At 40.8% G+C, this 18,487-nt stretch overlaps 1 protein-coding gene across 1 annotated transcript; it reads left to right on the top strand.

Annotated features, from left to right (window-relative positions):
• Positions 1–412: 412 nt before the first annotated feature.
• Positions 413–6,669, top strand: LOC144706856 (uncharacterized). The gene is made up of 10 exons (XM_078579918.1): positions 413–926; positions 2,369–2,573; positions 2,840–2,930; positions 3,641–3,783; positions 4,692–4,935; positions 4,997–5,101; positions 5,367–5,549; positions 5,640–5,844; positions 5,914–6,403; positions 6,511–6,669. Exons 1-10 carry the CDS (start codon positions 701–703, stop codon positions 6,599–6,601), a joined length of 1,983 nt encoding a protein of 660 aa, XP_078436044.1. The 5' UTR covers positions 413–700; the 3' UTR covers positions 6,602–6,669.
• The last annotated feature ends 11,818 nt before the right edge of the window (positions 6,670–18,487 follow it).

Genomic DNA, 18,487 nt, shown 5'->3' with positions numbered 1-18,487 from the left:
TTTGTTCCCGAAAAATGACATGGGTTCAAAATCTATAAAACTTGCTTGGCGGCTTGTGGGTCTTAGTTTAAAGATTGGGGTCGGGTGTCACCACCCGTAATAAGCATGCAGTGCCTACATGACGAACTTAGTCTCCAATCCTGAGTCCAAGTATGTGGGTGTATCTTTGCTCACCAATGCCGGCTAAAAGCATCCACCTGACTCTCTCTTTCTGAAAAAAGGACATGGGTTAAAACTTTGAAAGTAGAAATCCTTCTTTTTTTCTCTACAATGGGGGCGACGTCAACTTCAACATAAAAGGCTAAAAGCTCGCGGGTGTTTAACATAGAAATATTAATCCTTTTTCTTCTTTTTCGTTGTTTCTCTCTCTAGAAGGGGGTTGACGGCGCGACGGTTTATAGCTACTTATTCAAAAATTCTTCCCGGCCCTTTCTTTATCTAGACGAGAAATGACGTGGGTCTAAAAGCTCACAGGTTTTTAAAGTGGAAAGATCATTCCTTTTTTTCATTTTCGACATTTTTCGTTGTTTCTCTCTCTAGAAGGGGATTGACGGCGCGACGGTTTATAGCTACGTCTTTCAAAAATTCTTCCCGACCCTCTCTCTATCTAGACGAGAAACGACATGGGTCTGAAAGCTCGCGGGTTTTTAGAGTAGAAAGATCGTTCCTTTTTTCCATTTTCGTTGTTTCTCTCTCTAGAATGGGGGCAAGGGGGATGGTAGTGGTGGTGATACTGTTGGGGGTGGCGGCGGCGATGGGCGGCGGGGTGGCGGCGGTGGCGCCAAAGTATAAGGACTCGCGACAGCCGCTGATGGTGAGAGTGCGGGATCTGATGAAGCGGATGACGCTGGCCGAGAAGATCGGACAGATGACCCAGATTGAGAGGTCCGTGGCCTCCCCCGACGTCGTCAAAAAGTATCACACTGGTATTCTCTCTCTCTCTCTCTCTCTCTCTCTCTCTCTCTCTCTCTCTCTCTCTCTCTCTCTCTCTCTCTCTCTCTCTCTCTCTCTCTCTCTCTATACATATCTCTCTAACTCTCTCTCTATATATCTCTCTCTATACATATCTCTCTAACTCTCTCTCTATATATCTCTCTCTATACATATCTCTCTAACTCTCTCTCTATATATCTCTCTCTGTATCTATCTAGCTCTCTATCTCTCTATATCTCCCTCTGTATCTCTCTCTCTAACTCTGTATCTCTCTGTCTCTCCCTGTATCTCTCTATCTCTCTCCATATCTCTCTCTATCTATCAAACTCTCTATCTCTCTCTGCATCTCTCTGTCTCTCTCCATATCTCTCTCTATATCTCTCTATCTATCAAACTCTCTATCTCTCTCCGCATCTCTCTGTCTCTCTCCATATCTCTCTCTATATCTCTCTATCTATCAAACTCTCTATCTCTCTCCGCATCTCTCTGTCTCTCTCCATATCTCTCTCTATATTTCTCTAATTCTCTAACTCTCTATCTCTCTCTGAATCTCTCTATTTCACTCCATATATCTCTCTATATTTCTCTAATTTCTAACTCTCTATCTCTCTCTGAATCTCTCTATTTCACTCCATATCTCTCTCTGTATCTCTGTATCTCTCTATCTCTCTAACTCTCTATCACTCTATCTCTGTATCTCTGTATCTCTGTATCTCTGTATCTCTGTATCTCTGTATCTCTGTATCTCTGTATCTCTCTATCTCTCTATCTCTCTATCACTCTATCTATGTATCTCTCTATCTCTGTATCTCTCTATCTCTCTATCTCTCTATCTCTCTATCACTCTATTTCTGTATCTCTCTATCTCCCTATATATCTAACTCTCCATCTCTCTCTGTATCTCTCTTATATCGCCATCTCTCACTCTCTATTGCACGTGTATTGTTCCTCTTTATCCTCGCCATCTCTTCCAATTTTGATCTCCCCAGCAGCTGCCACCGGTAATGTGGTACTGTCCGTCCTCTCACTAGCTCACTCTCTATCGTTTACTTCTTTTCCACACAACCAGCGTTCTTCTGTCTACTTACTGTACGTACAATGTTCCTCTTTTCTCTCTCTGCCTCTTAAGATCTCGATCTCTCCAACAATTCACTAACTTTCTCTCACTAGCTCAATCTATATCTCTTTCTACCCGTTGCACATTGCCCTGTGTTCCTCTCTCTATCTCTATCTCTTGCAGCCAATGAGTATTCCACTTCCTGTTTCTCCATCCCCTGCTCTCTATTTAACAGTGACTGCCATTTGCTAGTGCCCATCATTCCTTCTTTGTCTCACAATGTCTTCACACAAGCTTTGTCCATCTTTTTCTTTCCTCTGTCTCTCTTCCTCTTTTTTTCTTGTCCTTCTAATTGTGAGGATCAATGGGCAATTACAGGAAGCGTGTTGAGCGGGGGCGGGAGCGTGCCGAAGCAGAGAGCCTCGCCCAACGACTGGGCGACCATGGTCAACGCCCTCCAACAGGCTGCCCTCTCCACCCGCCTCGCCATCCCCATCATCTATGGCATCGATGCTGTCCACGGCCACAACAATGTCTTCAACGCCACCATCTTCCCCCACAACATTGGTCTCGGCGTCACCAGGCACACCCCAACCCTTAAACCTTAAACCCTAAGCCCTAAATCTTATCCAAATCAGTAATTGGGATATTTACGCTTGCATCATGCCTACAAACTCTCGCAAACACTAAATGTTCACATATATAAAAGCCCCCTGGGTGGCATCCAGAGCACGGCTTTATTGGTCTACGAACACAACCCTGTGGTTGGTCTTACCTGGCACCGTGGATTTGCCAGTATTTTCAAAAAAAAACTCTAACAGCTTGTCTTTTCCTCTCATGCCTGTGTAGGGACCCAAGTCTCGCGAAGAGGATTGGCGCTGCCACCGCATTAGAGGTCCGCGCCACTGGAATCCACTACACCTTCGCCCCATGCATTGCGGTAAATCCTAGTGCCATGAGTCAAAACACATTACACATTTTTGTGAATCGATGGCAGAGAATGGGACAAAAGCCAGTTTGTCATCAGTCATCTATCCTGACCTGGGAATTGTGATTGACCATTCCTGGTAATGATGATGATAAGGATGATGGTCACTGTCAGGACATCATCCATACATGTCATTATCCATTAACTGATTGTATACAAAGATATTGTTGCTCATCGGTCCGTTATCAGCATCCATCATCACAGGGATACTGACGGCAGGTTCCAATATACTTTCTTGTTACAGTATCCATTATTTATAGTTTTCAAGCTTCCCGGTTACAGATAACATTGATGAAGATACTGAAAAAAGTCAGGATAACAGTATGCAATGTCAACTTTAGAACGGAAAACAGAACAAATCCCTTTACCGACTCCCATTCCATTCTGTCATCATACTCTGCTCCATTACTCTATTTTAGAATCTCAATCTATTCGGTCTAAGCAGTCCCTTGGCCAGTAACATGACAACAAGCCCTGAAATAGATGACTGAACGGAAGGCTCACTCATTCCCATTATGTCAATATCTTAAACTGTTGTCTGTCTTCGACACCAAACCCTTTATTTGGTTTTTTTGAATGATCACCAAACCATTTATGTTTGCCATGACAGGGTCTATCTACCATTGCTGAAAGACCTCTACATTTTTTCCCCCCTGGTTTAGGTTTGCAGAGATCCGCGATGGGGGCGCTGCTATGAAAGCTACAGTGAGGACCCTTCCATTGTCGTGATGATGACAGAGATCATTCCCGGTCTCCAGGGTGATCCCCCGAAATCGGCCATGGGCGTCCCATTTGTTGGTGGCCAGTGAGAATCCCAATTAGTATTTGCAAATGATCATAAAAAACATCATTGTCATCCAAAACCCTATCAATGGCATCGTCATCCTCCAGCTGATTGATGACAGTCATGATGCAGATTTTGTCATCTTCTCTCATCATCTGAGTGAGGTTAACAGAAGGATGAAGACAGACAATGATGGTATCACCATCTAAAACCCCCGTCATTGTCCTTGTCATCCTCTGTCATCATCTGAGAAAGGTCAACAAAAGAACAATAAGGGGGACAATGATGTTTTGAGCATCATCATTGTCATCCTGGTGAGGACAGGGACTACGACCACAGTCATCATCATCCTCTCTAGGACTGGAGGTTGATGATTTATGTCATCCTTATCCTCATCTTCCTGCAGACGAATGACAATAATGATGCTTATTTTGTCATCGTCATTCGAGCGATGGCAACCACCATAATATGACTAGAGTAAATTGCAATCATCTATCGACGCTATCTTCGTAGGCTTGAACGTGGGTTGCAATTTTGTCATCATCATCCTGGCATGGATATTGGCTTGAATGATAATGATGATCTTGTCATTGTCTTTCATCATCTAAGCAAGGTTAATAAACATGATCACAATGTTGTCTCGTCATCATCATCATCGTCATTGTCATCATCCTCCTGCAGACAAACGATGATAAGTCGAATTTTGTCGACGTATGTAGTCATATGAATTAGGTTTGCAAAGGGACGATGGTAGAGAAACAACTACAATGGTTATGTCATTGTCGCCCTGACAAAGATGAAAGATACGGACGATGATGATTCAACATCTTCTTGTTGTCATTAGTGATGACGAACACAAATCCTGATCCCTTCCGCCGAAATTCTCTCCCTCTACTGTAATTCTGAGACCAGATGGCATCAATTTGCAGAGAGAAGGTGGCGGCCTGTGCGAAGCACTTTGTGGGTGATGGGGGAACTCTCAATGGCATGAACGAGGACAACACCATTGTCAATTTTCACGATCTGTTGAGCATCCACATGCAGGCTTACTATCAGGCTGTCATAAAGGGTGTCTCCACCATCATGGTCTCCTACTCCAGCTGGAATGGGAGGAAGATGCACTCCAATAGCGACCTGATCACTGGTTTTCTCAAGAATGTGCTCCACTTTAGGGTACAACCTCAAAACCCTAAATCTTAAGCACTAAATCCTAACCCAAGTATTGGCTATGCAGGGTTTTGTCATATCAGATTGGCAGGGAATCGACAGGATCACCTTCCCACCAGGGGAAAACTACACTTTTTCTGTGAAGAGTTCGATCAATGCTGGCCTGGACATGGTAAGACCATCAATACCCATTTCCAACTCCATAAATTTCTCACCGGCATGGACTTGCACTTGTTTCATCCATGATCAGCTCATGGTGCATCTGCGTAGATTCTTACCAAGATGCACTTGGACTGATTTCTTCCATGATCAGAATATGGTGCATTTGCATAGATTCTTACCCACATGTACTTGGATTGATTTTCCATGGTTCCAACATGATGCATCTTCATTGATGATTACCTACATGGACTTGGACTGATTTCTTTGATCATCAGATCATGGTGCCATTTGAGTACCAAGCGTTCATCAGCAACCTCACCTACCTTGTGGAACATAACTTTGTGAACATGACCCGGATAGATGACGCAGTAGAGAGGATTCTCAGAGTCAAATTTGCCATGGGCCTCTTTGAGAACCCCCTCTCGAGCCTCAACCTGGCTAGTCAGCTTGGCAGCCAGGTGAAACTACAGCTCCCGCACCTCTATCCCTGCCATCCATCCATGCTCATGACTTCTCTCTCCTTCCTCTCTACATTTTTTTCATGACAGGAGCACAGAGAGCTGGCCAGAGAGGCGGCAAGGAAGTCCTTTGTCCTGTTGAAGAATGGTAAATCTCCTGGTGATGATGTTGTTCCCCTCCCAAAGAAGGCCTCCAGGCTCCTTGTTGCTGGGACCCATGCAGACAATCTCGGGTACCAGTGCGGTGGATGGACAATCGAGTGGATGGGTGTTAGCGGCAACAACGCCACCGCAGGTAGTGTTTTTTACTTGATACCATAAAACCCGAGATCCGGAACCCTGATTGCATGTTTGCCATGTGCAGGGACGACAATCCTCTCAGGAATTCGATCTGCAGTAGACCCATCAACTGAGGTGGTATTCTCGGAGGCCCCCGATGAGGGCTTCATCAAGGCCGGAAAATTCACAGTTGCTGTGGTGGCAGTTGGAGAGACACCCTATGCCGAGTCCCTTGGGGACCGTCAAAATCTCACCATACTCGAGCCTGGACCAAGCATTGTGCAGCAAGTCTGTGCTCTAGTGAGATGTGTGGTGATTCTGGTCACTGGCCGGCCAGTAGTGGTGGAGCCTCTGGTCCCATTGGTGGATGCCCTTATTGCTGCCTGGCTGCCGGGCTCTGAAGGCGGCACCGCCATGGCCGATGTGCTCTTTGGTGACCATGGTTTCTCCGGCAAGCTTGCAAGGACTTGGTTCAGGTCTGTTGATCAGCTTCCCATGAATGTTGGAGACCCTCACTATGATCCACTCTTTGCTTTTGGCTTTGGGTTGACCACACAGGCCGAGCCCAACAATAGGTAAAGGGAAAGCAGTTTACAGAAGATTTGACTTTGACTTGATTTGCCCTGATTTTTGAGTTTGACTTATTTACCAAGATATATTGTTGTGTACTTCTGACTAATAGGTTGAACTCAGGAGGCGACATAGGTGGGAGGGGTTGGTGGATGGCTGCGATGGGGTTGATCATCACCTGCTTGCAAATTCTATGTTTCTGATGTGTGTCATTGATCCCCTCGGGGTTTACTTGGTCATTGATGATATTATAATTTTTTCCCATGGAACATTAACGTTTGTTGTCCGGTGGTAGCCCAACCCAGTTGGGAAGATAGAGATAAGTGGGAGATAGATGTTGTTGTGGAGGTAGACTGAATAAGATGAGATATAGATGAAGATTGACCACCAGTACTAGATAGTATAAATATGTAAATGCACAAAGAGGGAAAAAAAGGGAGAGTGAAAGAAAGAGAGCAATTTAAAGAGAGAAATTGTTGACAGAGGGAGGGAGGGAGAGAGAGAGAGAGAGAGAGAGAGAGAAAGAGAGGTAGAGGGAGGGAGAGGGAGAGAGAAAGCGAGGTTGAGGTAGAGGGAGGGAGAGAATCTACTTGTAACTCACTAGAGGCTCAGGAAACAAAGAGAATATTGATACAAATCATAAATCCAACAATGAGATGATAGAAAATATTTGAATAGAGGAATTCCCGACGATTTGTTGATCACAGATGAGTCCATACCAATGGAACAGATGACTCATTATTTCAATGAGTTGTTTCTTTGGACCGAAGAATATTTTGTAAACACTTAGTTTAAATCTCACCTATCAGAGTCCATTGTGAAAGAATCGCCCACCATTTTTACTTACGAATTGGCCATGATATATCTGATTCATGCATATTATCATGAAAAATGGATACAAATATTCAATACTTAGTTTCGGCAATCATCCTCAAAGCATCTAAAATTATATATTTTAGATACTTGCACCATGTTGAAGTATGCAACCATGGGATATATGTTTGGAATAGATTCCATTTTGAGAAACTTGAAAGATCACTTCCTAGTTCAAAGGTTATATACATCTGCTGTTCTTCAATGTATTTCTTTAGATAGACTCCATTTTTTATTCTTTCCAGGTGGTAAATATTTTGTAGAACATGTTTGAATTGAAACTGAGATATTGATGTGAATTATTTCCTTCTGCAGCAGATAGATTCATATATGAAAAGGCTGAAAAAGGAGTACCTTAAAAATTGACTGTCTGTTCTTCTATTCGAGGTTTTACAGAAATATTTGCAATCGAGTAAATAGTGCTACAAACAAATGGATTAATTTGAAGTGGAAAAGGGAAACACTGGTACAAGCTGTATGTTTTGTTACCACTATTTGGAAATTGGTTAGATATACATATGGCAGAGACTTGGGAAAATTTATTGGTAAAATAACCACTCTCTAAAAGAGAGAGAGAGAGAGAGAGAGAGAAGAGGTAAAGGTAGAAGGAGGGAGGGTGGGAGGGAGAGAGAAAGAGAGGTAGTGGAAGATGGAGAGAGAGAGAGAGGTAGTGGAAGATGGAGGGCGAGAGAGGGAGATGTAGATGTAGAGAGAAAGAGAGAGAGAGAGGTAGAGGAACATGGAGGGAACAAAGAGAAATAAGGGTAAAGGAAGAGAGAGAGGGAGAGAGAGAGAGAGAGAAGATGGAGGGAACAGAGAGAAATAGGGGTAAAGTGAGAGATAGAGAGAGAAGAGGTAGAGGAAGATGGCGGGAACAAAGAGAAATAGGGGTAAAAGGAGAGAAAGAGAGTTAGAGGAAGATAGATTTAACTGAAAGGAGTGGAGGCAAAGGGGGAAGAGAGAGAAAGAGAGGTGGAGGAAGATGGAGGGGACAGAGAGAAATAGAGGTAATGGGAGCGAGAGAGGTAGAGGAAGATTGAGGGAAGAGAGGAAAATACGGGTAAAAGAGGGAGAGAGAAGAGAGGAAGAGGAAGATTGAGAGAAGAGAGAGAAATGTAGGTAAAAGAGAGAGAGAGGGGTAGAGGAAGGGGAGGGAAGCGAGAGAAATAGAAGTAGAGAGAGAGAGGTAGAGGAAGATGGAGTGAAGAGAGAGAAATAGAGATAGAGTAAAGGGAGGAGACAAAGAGATGAGTAGAGGTAGAGGGAGGGAGATGGATGGACAGAGAGAAAAAAATAGGTAGAAATAAAGGGCGGCAGGGAGAGAGAGGGGGAGGGAAGCAGGGACAGAGAGAGAAACAAAGATGGAGGTAGAAGGAGAGGAGAGGCTCAAACATTCTTAGTATATGAACATCATAGAAATACGACTTGAATCCACAAACCTTGTTCAACTTAGAGCAACCATGTTATGAATCCATAGAACTGGTTTCTCGAATCCTTTAGTCCACAAGGGGTTTGTGGTTGAGTCTCAAAGCACTGAAGCACTCTCTTGAAAAGAGAACAATTGAAAGGGGAGAAAGAAGATTTTCAACAAAATAATATAGTTCAATAATTACCCTTAAAGGGTAAACAAGGCCTTATATAGGCCACAAAAGGTGCAGGTTTGTCCATAATGAAATACCCTTAAAAAGACAACTTATGACATGGGGAAAACAATTGTGTTGGGTTCTAGGTCCTCGATCTTGATTAAAAACATACAACTATTCCCAATGGAAGACTTACATGAAATGGTTATGGTATCAACAGAACATTGAAATGAATCACTTGTGCACGAATCACATCCATGATTTCTTGGATCCTTGAGCAAGAGGAGCCAAGCTACTCTTGTGTTCTTTCTCGATGTATCCATGTGGTCCATGGTACATTGAATCTTCTCCTTCGCCTTGACAAGCTCTCTTCAGCCTCTAGCATTGTCGTTACATCGGCTCGATTGCATCGACAGTAGAGTGGAGCTGTAGGGAGAAGGGAGAACAAGGGGAAGGAGGACCGTAAAAAACTCTGGCTCCAATCATGACTCTAGTACACAAGCATGTCCCCCCAGTTAGCACGCAGGCCTTTGTGCAGGAATGCCGCATACTTTGGAGCCTTAGAAATAAAGAGAGAGAGAGAGAGAGAACATTATGGAAAGCCGAAGAAAATAGAGATATACTCATAGACCAGTGACTCTGGACTCCAGTCCACAGAGAGAGAGAGAGAGAGCATTATGGAAAGCTGAAGAAAATAGAGATATACTGATAGAACAGTGGCTCCAGACTCCAGTCTAGAGAGAAAACGGAGAGAGAGAGAGAGAGAGAGAGAGAGAGAGAGAGAGATTGACACTATAATATTAAGGGGTAATATCACGGTACGTCCCAGACTTTTTCGGAAATCAGCGATATAGCCCAAACTTTTTTTTTGCCACGGTACAGCCCAAACTCCTTAAGCGGTCCACCGGCATATCCCGATTATGACGTGGAATCCACGTGGCTGCCAGGTGGATTTCTGGCGGAAACCACCTAGGCGGAATCCACCGGGCAGCCACGTGGATTCCGCGTCATAATCGGGATTTGAAGAAAGTGAGAAATACATTCTATTAATCCGTCCAAATTGAATCACCCGGGAGAGAGCTCAGAACCAGGACTGAGAGAGAGGGGACGGTGGAGAGAGAGAAAGAAAGGGCGTGAGAGAGAAGAGGCGTTGGATTGGTGCTGGTTGCAGTGGAATCCTTGGCAGTTTCTTCTTCGTTGTGGGAGTTCCACAAGCAAAGGTTCATTGTCGTCGTCAGGGGCTGCCTTTTGGACGTTGTTTATGAGAGAAGCATTGCTCGTCTGGGGCATCTGACTATCTCCCCCATTGGTCTTGTTTATCCAAGAAAGGTGCTCGCTGTCCCTCTTAATCTTCTTATTATGCAGCTCCAATTTTTTTTTTCTCTGTCTTTGTGGTTTAATTCTTCATCGAAGGATCAATCTACCGTGGCACATTGAAATCCTACTGAACAAAAATAGAATCTATGAATGTCATCCCAGGATGGCATTGACTTCTACTACTGATGAAAAAAATTTGCTGGAAAGAAAGGTGCTCTCTGTCCCTCTTAATCTTCTTATTATGCAGCTCCAATTTTTTTTATTCTGTGTCTTTGTGGTTTTATTCTTCATCGAAGGATCAATCTACCGTGGCAGATTGAAATCCTACTGAACAAAAAAAGAAGCTATGAATGTCATCCCAGGATGACATTGAATTCTACTACTGATGAAAAAAAATTGCTGGAAAGAAAGGTGCTCGCTGTCCCTCTTAATCTTCTTATTATGCAGCTCCAATTTTTTTTATTCTGTGTCTTTGTGGTTTAATTCTTCATCGAAGGATCAATCTACCGTGGCAGATTGAAATCCTACTGAACAAAAATAGAATCTATGAATGTCATCCCAGGATGACATTGAATTTACTACTGATGAAAAAAAATTGCTGGAAAGAAAGGTGCTCGCTGTCCCTCTTAATCTTCTTATTATGCAGCTCCAATTTTTTTTATTCTGTGTCTTTGTGGTTTAATTCTTCATCGAAGGATCAATCTACCGTGGCAGATTGAAATCCTACTGAACAAAAATAGAATCTATGAATGTCATCCCAGGATGACATTGAATTCTACTACTGATGAAAAAATTTTTCTGGAAAGAAAGGTGCTCGCTGTCCCTCTTAATCTTCTTATTATGCAGCTACAATTTTTTTTATTCTGTGTCTTTGTGGTTTAATTCTTCATCGAAGGATCAATCTACCGTGGCAGATTGAAATCCTACTGAACAAAAAAAGAATCTATGAATGTCATCCCAGGATGACATTAGATTCTACTACTGATGAAAAAAATTTGCTGGAAAGAAAGGTGCTCGCTGTCCCTCTTAATCTTCTTATTATGCAGCTCCAATTTTTTTTATTCTGTGTCTCTGTGGTCTAATTCTTCATCGAAGGATCAATCTAACGTGGCAGATTGAAATCCTACTGAACAAAAATAGAATCTATGAATGTCATCCCAGGATGACATTGAATTCTACTACTGATGAAATTTTGTTGCTGGAAAGAAAGGTGCTCGTTGTCCCTCTAAATTTTCTTATTATGCAGCTCCAATTCTTTTTATTCTGTCTTTGTGGTTTAATTCTTCATCGAAGGATCAATCTACCGTGGCAGATTGAAATCCTACTAAACAAAAATAGATTCTATGAATGTCATCCTAGGATGACAATGAATTCTACAACTGATGAAAAAAAATTGCTGGAAAGAAAGGTGCTCGCTGTCCCTCTTAATCTTCTTATTATGCAGCTCCAATTTTTTTTATTCTGTGTCTTTGTGGTTTAATTCTTCATCGAAGGATCAATCTACCGTGGCAGATTGAAATCCTACTGAACAAAAATAGAATCTATGAATGTCATCCCAGGATGACATTGAATTCTACTACTCATGAAAAAAATTGGCTGGAAAGAAAGGTGCTCGCTGTCCCTCTTAATCTTCTTATTATGCAGCTCCCATTTTTTTTATTCTTTGTCTCTGTGGTTTAATTCTTCATCGAAGGATCAATCTACCGTGGCAGATTGAAATCCTACTGAGCAAAACTAGAATCTATGAATGTCATCCCAGGATGACATTGAATTCTACTACTGATGAAAAAAAATTGCTGGAAAGAAAGGTGCTCGCTGTCCCTCTTAATCTTCTTATTATGCAGCTCCAATTTTTTTTATTCTGTGTCTTTGTGGTTTTATTCTTCATCGAAGGATCAATCTACCGTGGCAGATTGAAATCCTACTGAACAAAAATAGAATCTATGAATGTCATCCCAGGATGACATTGAATTCTACTACTGATGAAAAAAAATTGCTGGAAAGAAAGGTGCTCGCTGTCCCTCTTAATCTTCTTATTATGCAGCTCCAATTTTTTTTTATTCTGTGTCTTTGTGGTTTAATTCTTCATCGAAGGATCAATCTACCGTGGCAGATTGAAATCCTACTGAGCAAAACTAGAATCTATGAATGTCATCCCAGGATGACATTGAATTCTACTACTGATGAAAAAAAATTGCTGGAAAGAAAGGTGCTCGCTGTCCCTCTTAATCTTCTTATTATGCAGCTCCAATTTTTTTTATTCTGTGTCTTTGTGGTTTAATTCTTCATCGAAGGATCAATCTACCGTGGCAGATTGAAATCCTACTAAACAAAAATAGATTCTATGAATGTCATCCTAGGATGACATTGAATTCCACTACTGATGAAAAAAAATTGCTGGAAAGAAAGGTGCTCGCTGTCCCTCTTAATCTTCTTATTATGCAGCTCCAATTTTTTTTATTCTGTGTCTTTGTGGTTTAATTCTTCATCGAAGGATCAATCTACCGTGGCAGATTGAAATCCTACTGAAAAAAAATAGAATCTATGAATGTCATCCCAGGATGACATTGAATTCTACAACTGATGAAAAAAATTGGCTGGAAAGAAAGGTGCTCGCTGTCCCTCTTAATCTTCTTATTATGCAGCTCCCATTTTTTTTATTCTTTGTCTCTGTGGTTTAATTCTTCATCGAAGGATCAATCTACCGTGGCAGATTGAAATCCTACTAAACAAAAATAGATTCTATGAATGTCATCCCAGGATGACATTGAATTCTACTACTGATGAAAAAAATTTGCTGGAAAGAAAGGTGCTCGCTGTCCCTCTTAATCTTCTTATTATGCAGCTCCAATTTTTTTTTTCTGTGTCTTTGTGGTTTTATTCTTCATAGAAGGATCAATCTACCGTGGCAGATTGAAATCCTACTGAACAAAAATAGAATCTATGAATGTCATCGCAGGATGACATTGAATTCTACTACTGATGAAAAAAAATTGCTGGAAAGAAAGGTGCTCACTGTCCCTCTTAATCTTCTTATTATGCAGCTCCAATTTTTTTTATTATATGTTTTTGTGGTTTAATTCTTTATCGAAGGATCAATCTACCGTGGCAGATTGAAATCCTACTGAACAAAAATAGAATCTATGAATGTCATCCCAGGATGACATTGAATTCTACTACTGATGAAAAAAAATTGCTGGAAAGAAAGGTGCTCGCTGTCCCTCTTAATCTTCTTATTATGCAGCTCCAATTTTTTTTATTCTGTGTCTTTGTGGTTTTATTCTTCATCGAAGGATCAATCTACCGTGGCAGATTGAAATCCTACTGAACAAAAATAGAATCTATGAATGTCATCCCAGGATGACATTGAATTCTACTACTGATGAAAAATTTTTTCTGGAAAGAAAGGTGCTCGCTGTCCCTCTTAATCTTCTTATTATGCAGCTCCAATTCTTTTTATTCTGTGTCTTTGTGGTTTTATTCTTCATCGAAGGATCAATCTACCGTGGCAGATTGAAATCCTACTGAACAAAAATAGAATCTATGAATGTCATCGCAGGATGACATTGAATTCTACAACTGATGAAAAAAGTTGCTGGAAAGAAAGGTGCTCGCTGTCCCTCTTAATCTTCTTATTATGCAGCTCCAATTTTTTTTTATTCTGTGTATTTGTGGTTTAATTCTTCATCGAAGGATCAATCTACCGTGGCAGATTGAAATCCTACTGAACAAAAATAGAATCTATGAATGTCATCGCAGGATGACATTGAATTCTACAACTGATGAAAAAAATTTGCTGGAAAGAAAGGTGCTCGCTGTCCCTCTTAATCTTCTTAGTTTGCAGCTCCAATTTTTTTTTTCTGTGTCTTTGTGGTTTAATTCTTCATCGAAGGATCAATCTAGCGTGGCAGATTGAAATCCTACTGAACAAAAATAGAATCGATCAATGTCATCCCAGGATGACATTGAACTCTATTACTGATGAAAATTTTGTGCTGGGAAGAAAGAATGTAGAGAGAATTCTGCAATGTTTTGTTTCTGCGTTGGGAGGTAGCCCAATGAATTGCGTCCCAAGAGTTCAATTTTTGAAGCCTAGTGATCTCTGCCTTCCTCTAGTGCCATTTCTTTGGGCTTTCTTGCCTCTATTTAAGCCGAACATTTGAAATATCAACACAATTTCGGCGAACCCATCTGATAATTTTCTCGTTTTAATAATATGTGAAATTCTCTCGATAGAAAGGAAATGAACATAAGGCTATGCCGAACTTTAACTTAAGTTTTCAATGGAAATTTCTGTTTATGGGGAACATTGGCGTTATATTCATTGCTCTACTGACATGCCAATGTTAAAATGATTCCAAACCTACATCACACAGACGAAGCGTTGACCACGTTCAGTCGTCGCACCTTTGAGGATCATTCCCTTGCGGCTAAGATCAAGAAGTATTAGGAGCCTAATGCATACCAGAAGAACATCCTCCTTGTTCTTGCCCTTATAGGCTCTTGTAGGACTATTGGAGGTGGTATTTTCAGTCCTGCCACTTTGGGTAATTTCTTATTCAGACGCTTTAAATATCCTCTTTTTTTAATAATTGAAGTAGTTTTCTTTCTCAATTTAGGTGATTTTCCTTGTTTGATTTCTAGGTGTTGCTTCTCCATGCCATGACATTAACTCACTTTTCTTTGAAAAGTTTGTCTTTTGATGTACATCTTCATGTGCGTCTTCTTTCCCTTTCATGACATTACCAAAGATTTCTTTAAGAACAGTATTGATGAGATACCTACATTGATGGACCGATAAGATTTGATAGCTGTTGTTTGGTATGGAAATTTCATTAAATTTCAATAACCACTGAATTTGAATGTCTGATATCAAAGGACAGATACGGTTGAACACCGCTAGCTGACCTCAATATGTACTAAATTTCAAACATCAAAAATTTCTCCTTTTTGTTCTAATTATTTTTTCCCACCATCTTGTTTTATTTATTCTATTTTTTTGTTCTAATTCTTCAATATATCATTCAGTTTATCTTCTTTTACATTGTAAATTAAACCTAGTTTATTAAATTTACTTATTTTTTATGGTTTTTTATAGTTTTTTGAACTTCATATTCCAATCATCTTCACATTCAGAAATTAAGGTCTGAACGAAGCAGACCAAGCTGGACCACGACCCAACCTACTTAAATTTAAGTTTCAGAACGTAAGAAGCACCTAAAATCGGACTGAATTTAAGGTCTGGTTTTTCATCGTGCAGTGGTGCTCTCCCCCACCGTGCTCCTATTAGTGTAGAAGAATGTAAGTTCTCCTTGGTAATTTAAATATATTGCACGCATGATCAATTACTATTTTCCATTGGTTTCTTAAACAGGGCTGATGACGAGAGAAAGGTGTTTGGTTCTGATTATGATAGTGATGATGATTCTGAATATAGTATATGTGAGGAAAATGAGGAAAGTGACGTGTATACAAGTGATCCCGACGAATATTCAAGTGACGAATGGAATGATGAATTTGTTGATGGCCACAGAAATAGAAACGAATAAGTCCAACAACAAATATTTGTTGATGGATATCATACTGAGTATGATGATTCAGAGGATGAGATATTAACTCCCAATGATACTGATGATGAGGGTGAAAATAGAAGGAACATATACAAGGGCAAGAGGTATGATCCGAGATGCCCCATTGAGAGTATTATATTTCAATTAGGCATGAAATTTGAATCAGCTTCTCAATTTAGGTCAGTTGTGAAGGACCATGCTATATGGAACAGGTTGAACATCAGGTTTTTAAGGTCTAGTGACCAGAAAGTTGAAGTTGTTTGCAAGGGAGATTGCCCATGGAGGATATATGCTAGTTGGGATGGTATGAAAATGCTTTTGTTGTGATACTCATAGGTGCAGTAGGGCTCCGAGGAATAAACAAGCCGATTATCATTGGATTGCAAAACACTTCTTAGAGAAAATTCGAATGAATATGGATTTGAAGGTGGTAGATATGATGCGAGAAATAAATGCACAGTTTGGAATCACAGTTTCAAAGCAAACCTGTTATAGAGCTAGATCTGCGGCGCGCAAGAAGCTTCAAGGATCTTTGAATGACCATTATCACTTGCTTCCTACTAATGTTGCTGAGTTAAAGAAGGTCAATAGGAATGGTACTTTTGAGTTGGTTCTTGATAGAGCCACTCCTGATTCTTTGGTTAGGTTTAAGAGACTCTATATATGCTTTGATTCAATAGCAAGAGGTTTTCTTGAAGGTTGTAGAAGAGTCATTGGCTTGGATGGATGTTTTTTGAAGACCGAACTGAAAGGCCAATTGTTGAGTGTTGTGGGCAAGGATGGGAATAATCAAATGTTCCCCATTGCCTGGGCAGTGGTTGAAGGGGAAAATCAAGGTTCTTGGACTTGGTTTATTCAACTGCTGATGAATGATTTAGGAATTATGGATGGTCATGGTTGGACTATTATAAGCGATCAGTAGAAGGTACTTAACTAACTCCTTCATAAATATTGAATTGTTTGAAGTCTTAATGCTTAATGTCGAACTGTTTTAGTACACTTATAGCTTGGTACTCTCTAACATTGCGCAGGGACTGGAAAATGCAGTGTCATGTTTATTAGCCCATGCGGAGCATAGGAATTGTGCTAGACATATTTATGCAAATTGGAAGAAGAAAGGACATTCCACTGAGATTTTGAAGAACTTATTTTGGAAAGCTGTGAAATGCACAACTCATGAAGATTTCCAAAGGACCATGAGAGAGATGAGCACATTAAAACCACAAGCCGCGCATGACTTTGGAGATATAGGTATAAAGAAGTTTTGCAGGGCATACATTAGTAAGGATACAAAATGTGAGGTGATTGATAACAATATTTGTGAGTGCTTCAACAATTACATCATACATCCTAGATCTAAACCTATCATAGACATGTTGGAAGATATTAGAGGTGCAGTCATGCAGAGGGTAGCTAAAAAAAGGGAGTTGTTTTCTGACAGAACTGATCAATTATGCCCTCGGATAAGGGAGTTGCTCGAAGATAACAAGAAGAAGTCTAGGACATGCACTCTTAGGCATGCAGGCCAGTATCAATTCGAGGTTACAAACTTGGGAAACAGATTTGTGGTTGATTTACTTAGTAGAACCTGTAGTTGCAGATATTGGGAGATAAGGGGCATTCCATGCTCCCATGTTATTACTTGCATTCATTCGATCAAGGAGGACCTTGTCATTTTTGTCACTGAGTGGTTGAAGAAAGATGTGTACCAGCTAGCTTATAGTTATGGTATCCCGCCAATGAATGGAAAAAACTTATGGAGCGAAGTTGAAGGGAACTATGTGTTCCCTCCTCTAGCGAGGAAACAACCTGGAAGGCCCAAGCAGAAGAGAAGAATTGACATCAGTGAGAAAGAACCTAAGGTGCAAAGATTATCGAAGAAAGGCGTGCATATGAAGTGCTCCCTCTGCCACCAAGTTGGCCATAATCGGAAGACATGCACCCAACCAGGAATAGAAGCTGGAGGCCACGCACGGTTTGAATTTTATGTCCAACTTTGTTTCTAGGCTTCTTGGAGTTTATTCAACGTAAAATAATGAACTCGTATTGATCAATCATGCAGGGATCCCAGGGAGCTACAGAATCTCCACGTGTTTAAGTAGAGGACGCATATCAGCCAATTTTCAAAGACCATCACTGTTTAAGTTTCAATGGAGCTACGAAACCTCCACCCGTTCAAGTTTAACATTAACTTGTATTGTCAGAACATTTACCGAACACGATTTAGTAGTGATTTAATGATATGATCTTTGTTCATTGTCCACGACGCTATTTAGATTCTTTCTTGTCTAATTTACCACAATTTCCGTTTGAGTTTGCCATTTCAGGCCCTCTAGCAGTCCAGGACTATGATGAAATTATGATTAAATGTTTTATATTTCCTTGGAAACCGATGGGTGAGAGTAACAGAAATGACGACTGTTGTGCCATGTTTCCCATCTTTAAGGAAGCCAACACGCTTGGACGAAGGCATTTTGAATCGCGCTCAATAATCCATGAATTTCTGTGCTTGTTCGTCCTTTGTTGGCGTATTCACTTGATCGAATGGGCAATCAACTTTCACATCAGAATCGGAAGATAAATTGGGGAATATTGGTTAGAAAACCTCTCAATGGGGGTAAGCAAAGATACCGTAGGATCATGTGAAACAGTTAGTAGAGATGATCACCATAGATAGATAGATGACTCCTTATTTCTAAATTATTATTTTTGCCCAAAATTGATGCTCATTGAGATTATTTCATTT

This window comes from Wolffia australiana, chromosome 8, assembly GCF_029677425.1.
Source record: "Wolffia australiana isolate 7733 chromosome 8, ASM2967742v1".
NCBI lineage: Eukaryota > Viridiplantae > Streptophyta > Magnoliopsida > Alismatales > Araceae > Wolffia > Wolffia australiana.
The sequence above is the reverse complement of the archived record's forward strand: the minus strand, read 5'-3'. Positions and strand labels throughout refer to the sequence as shown.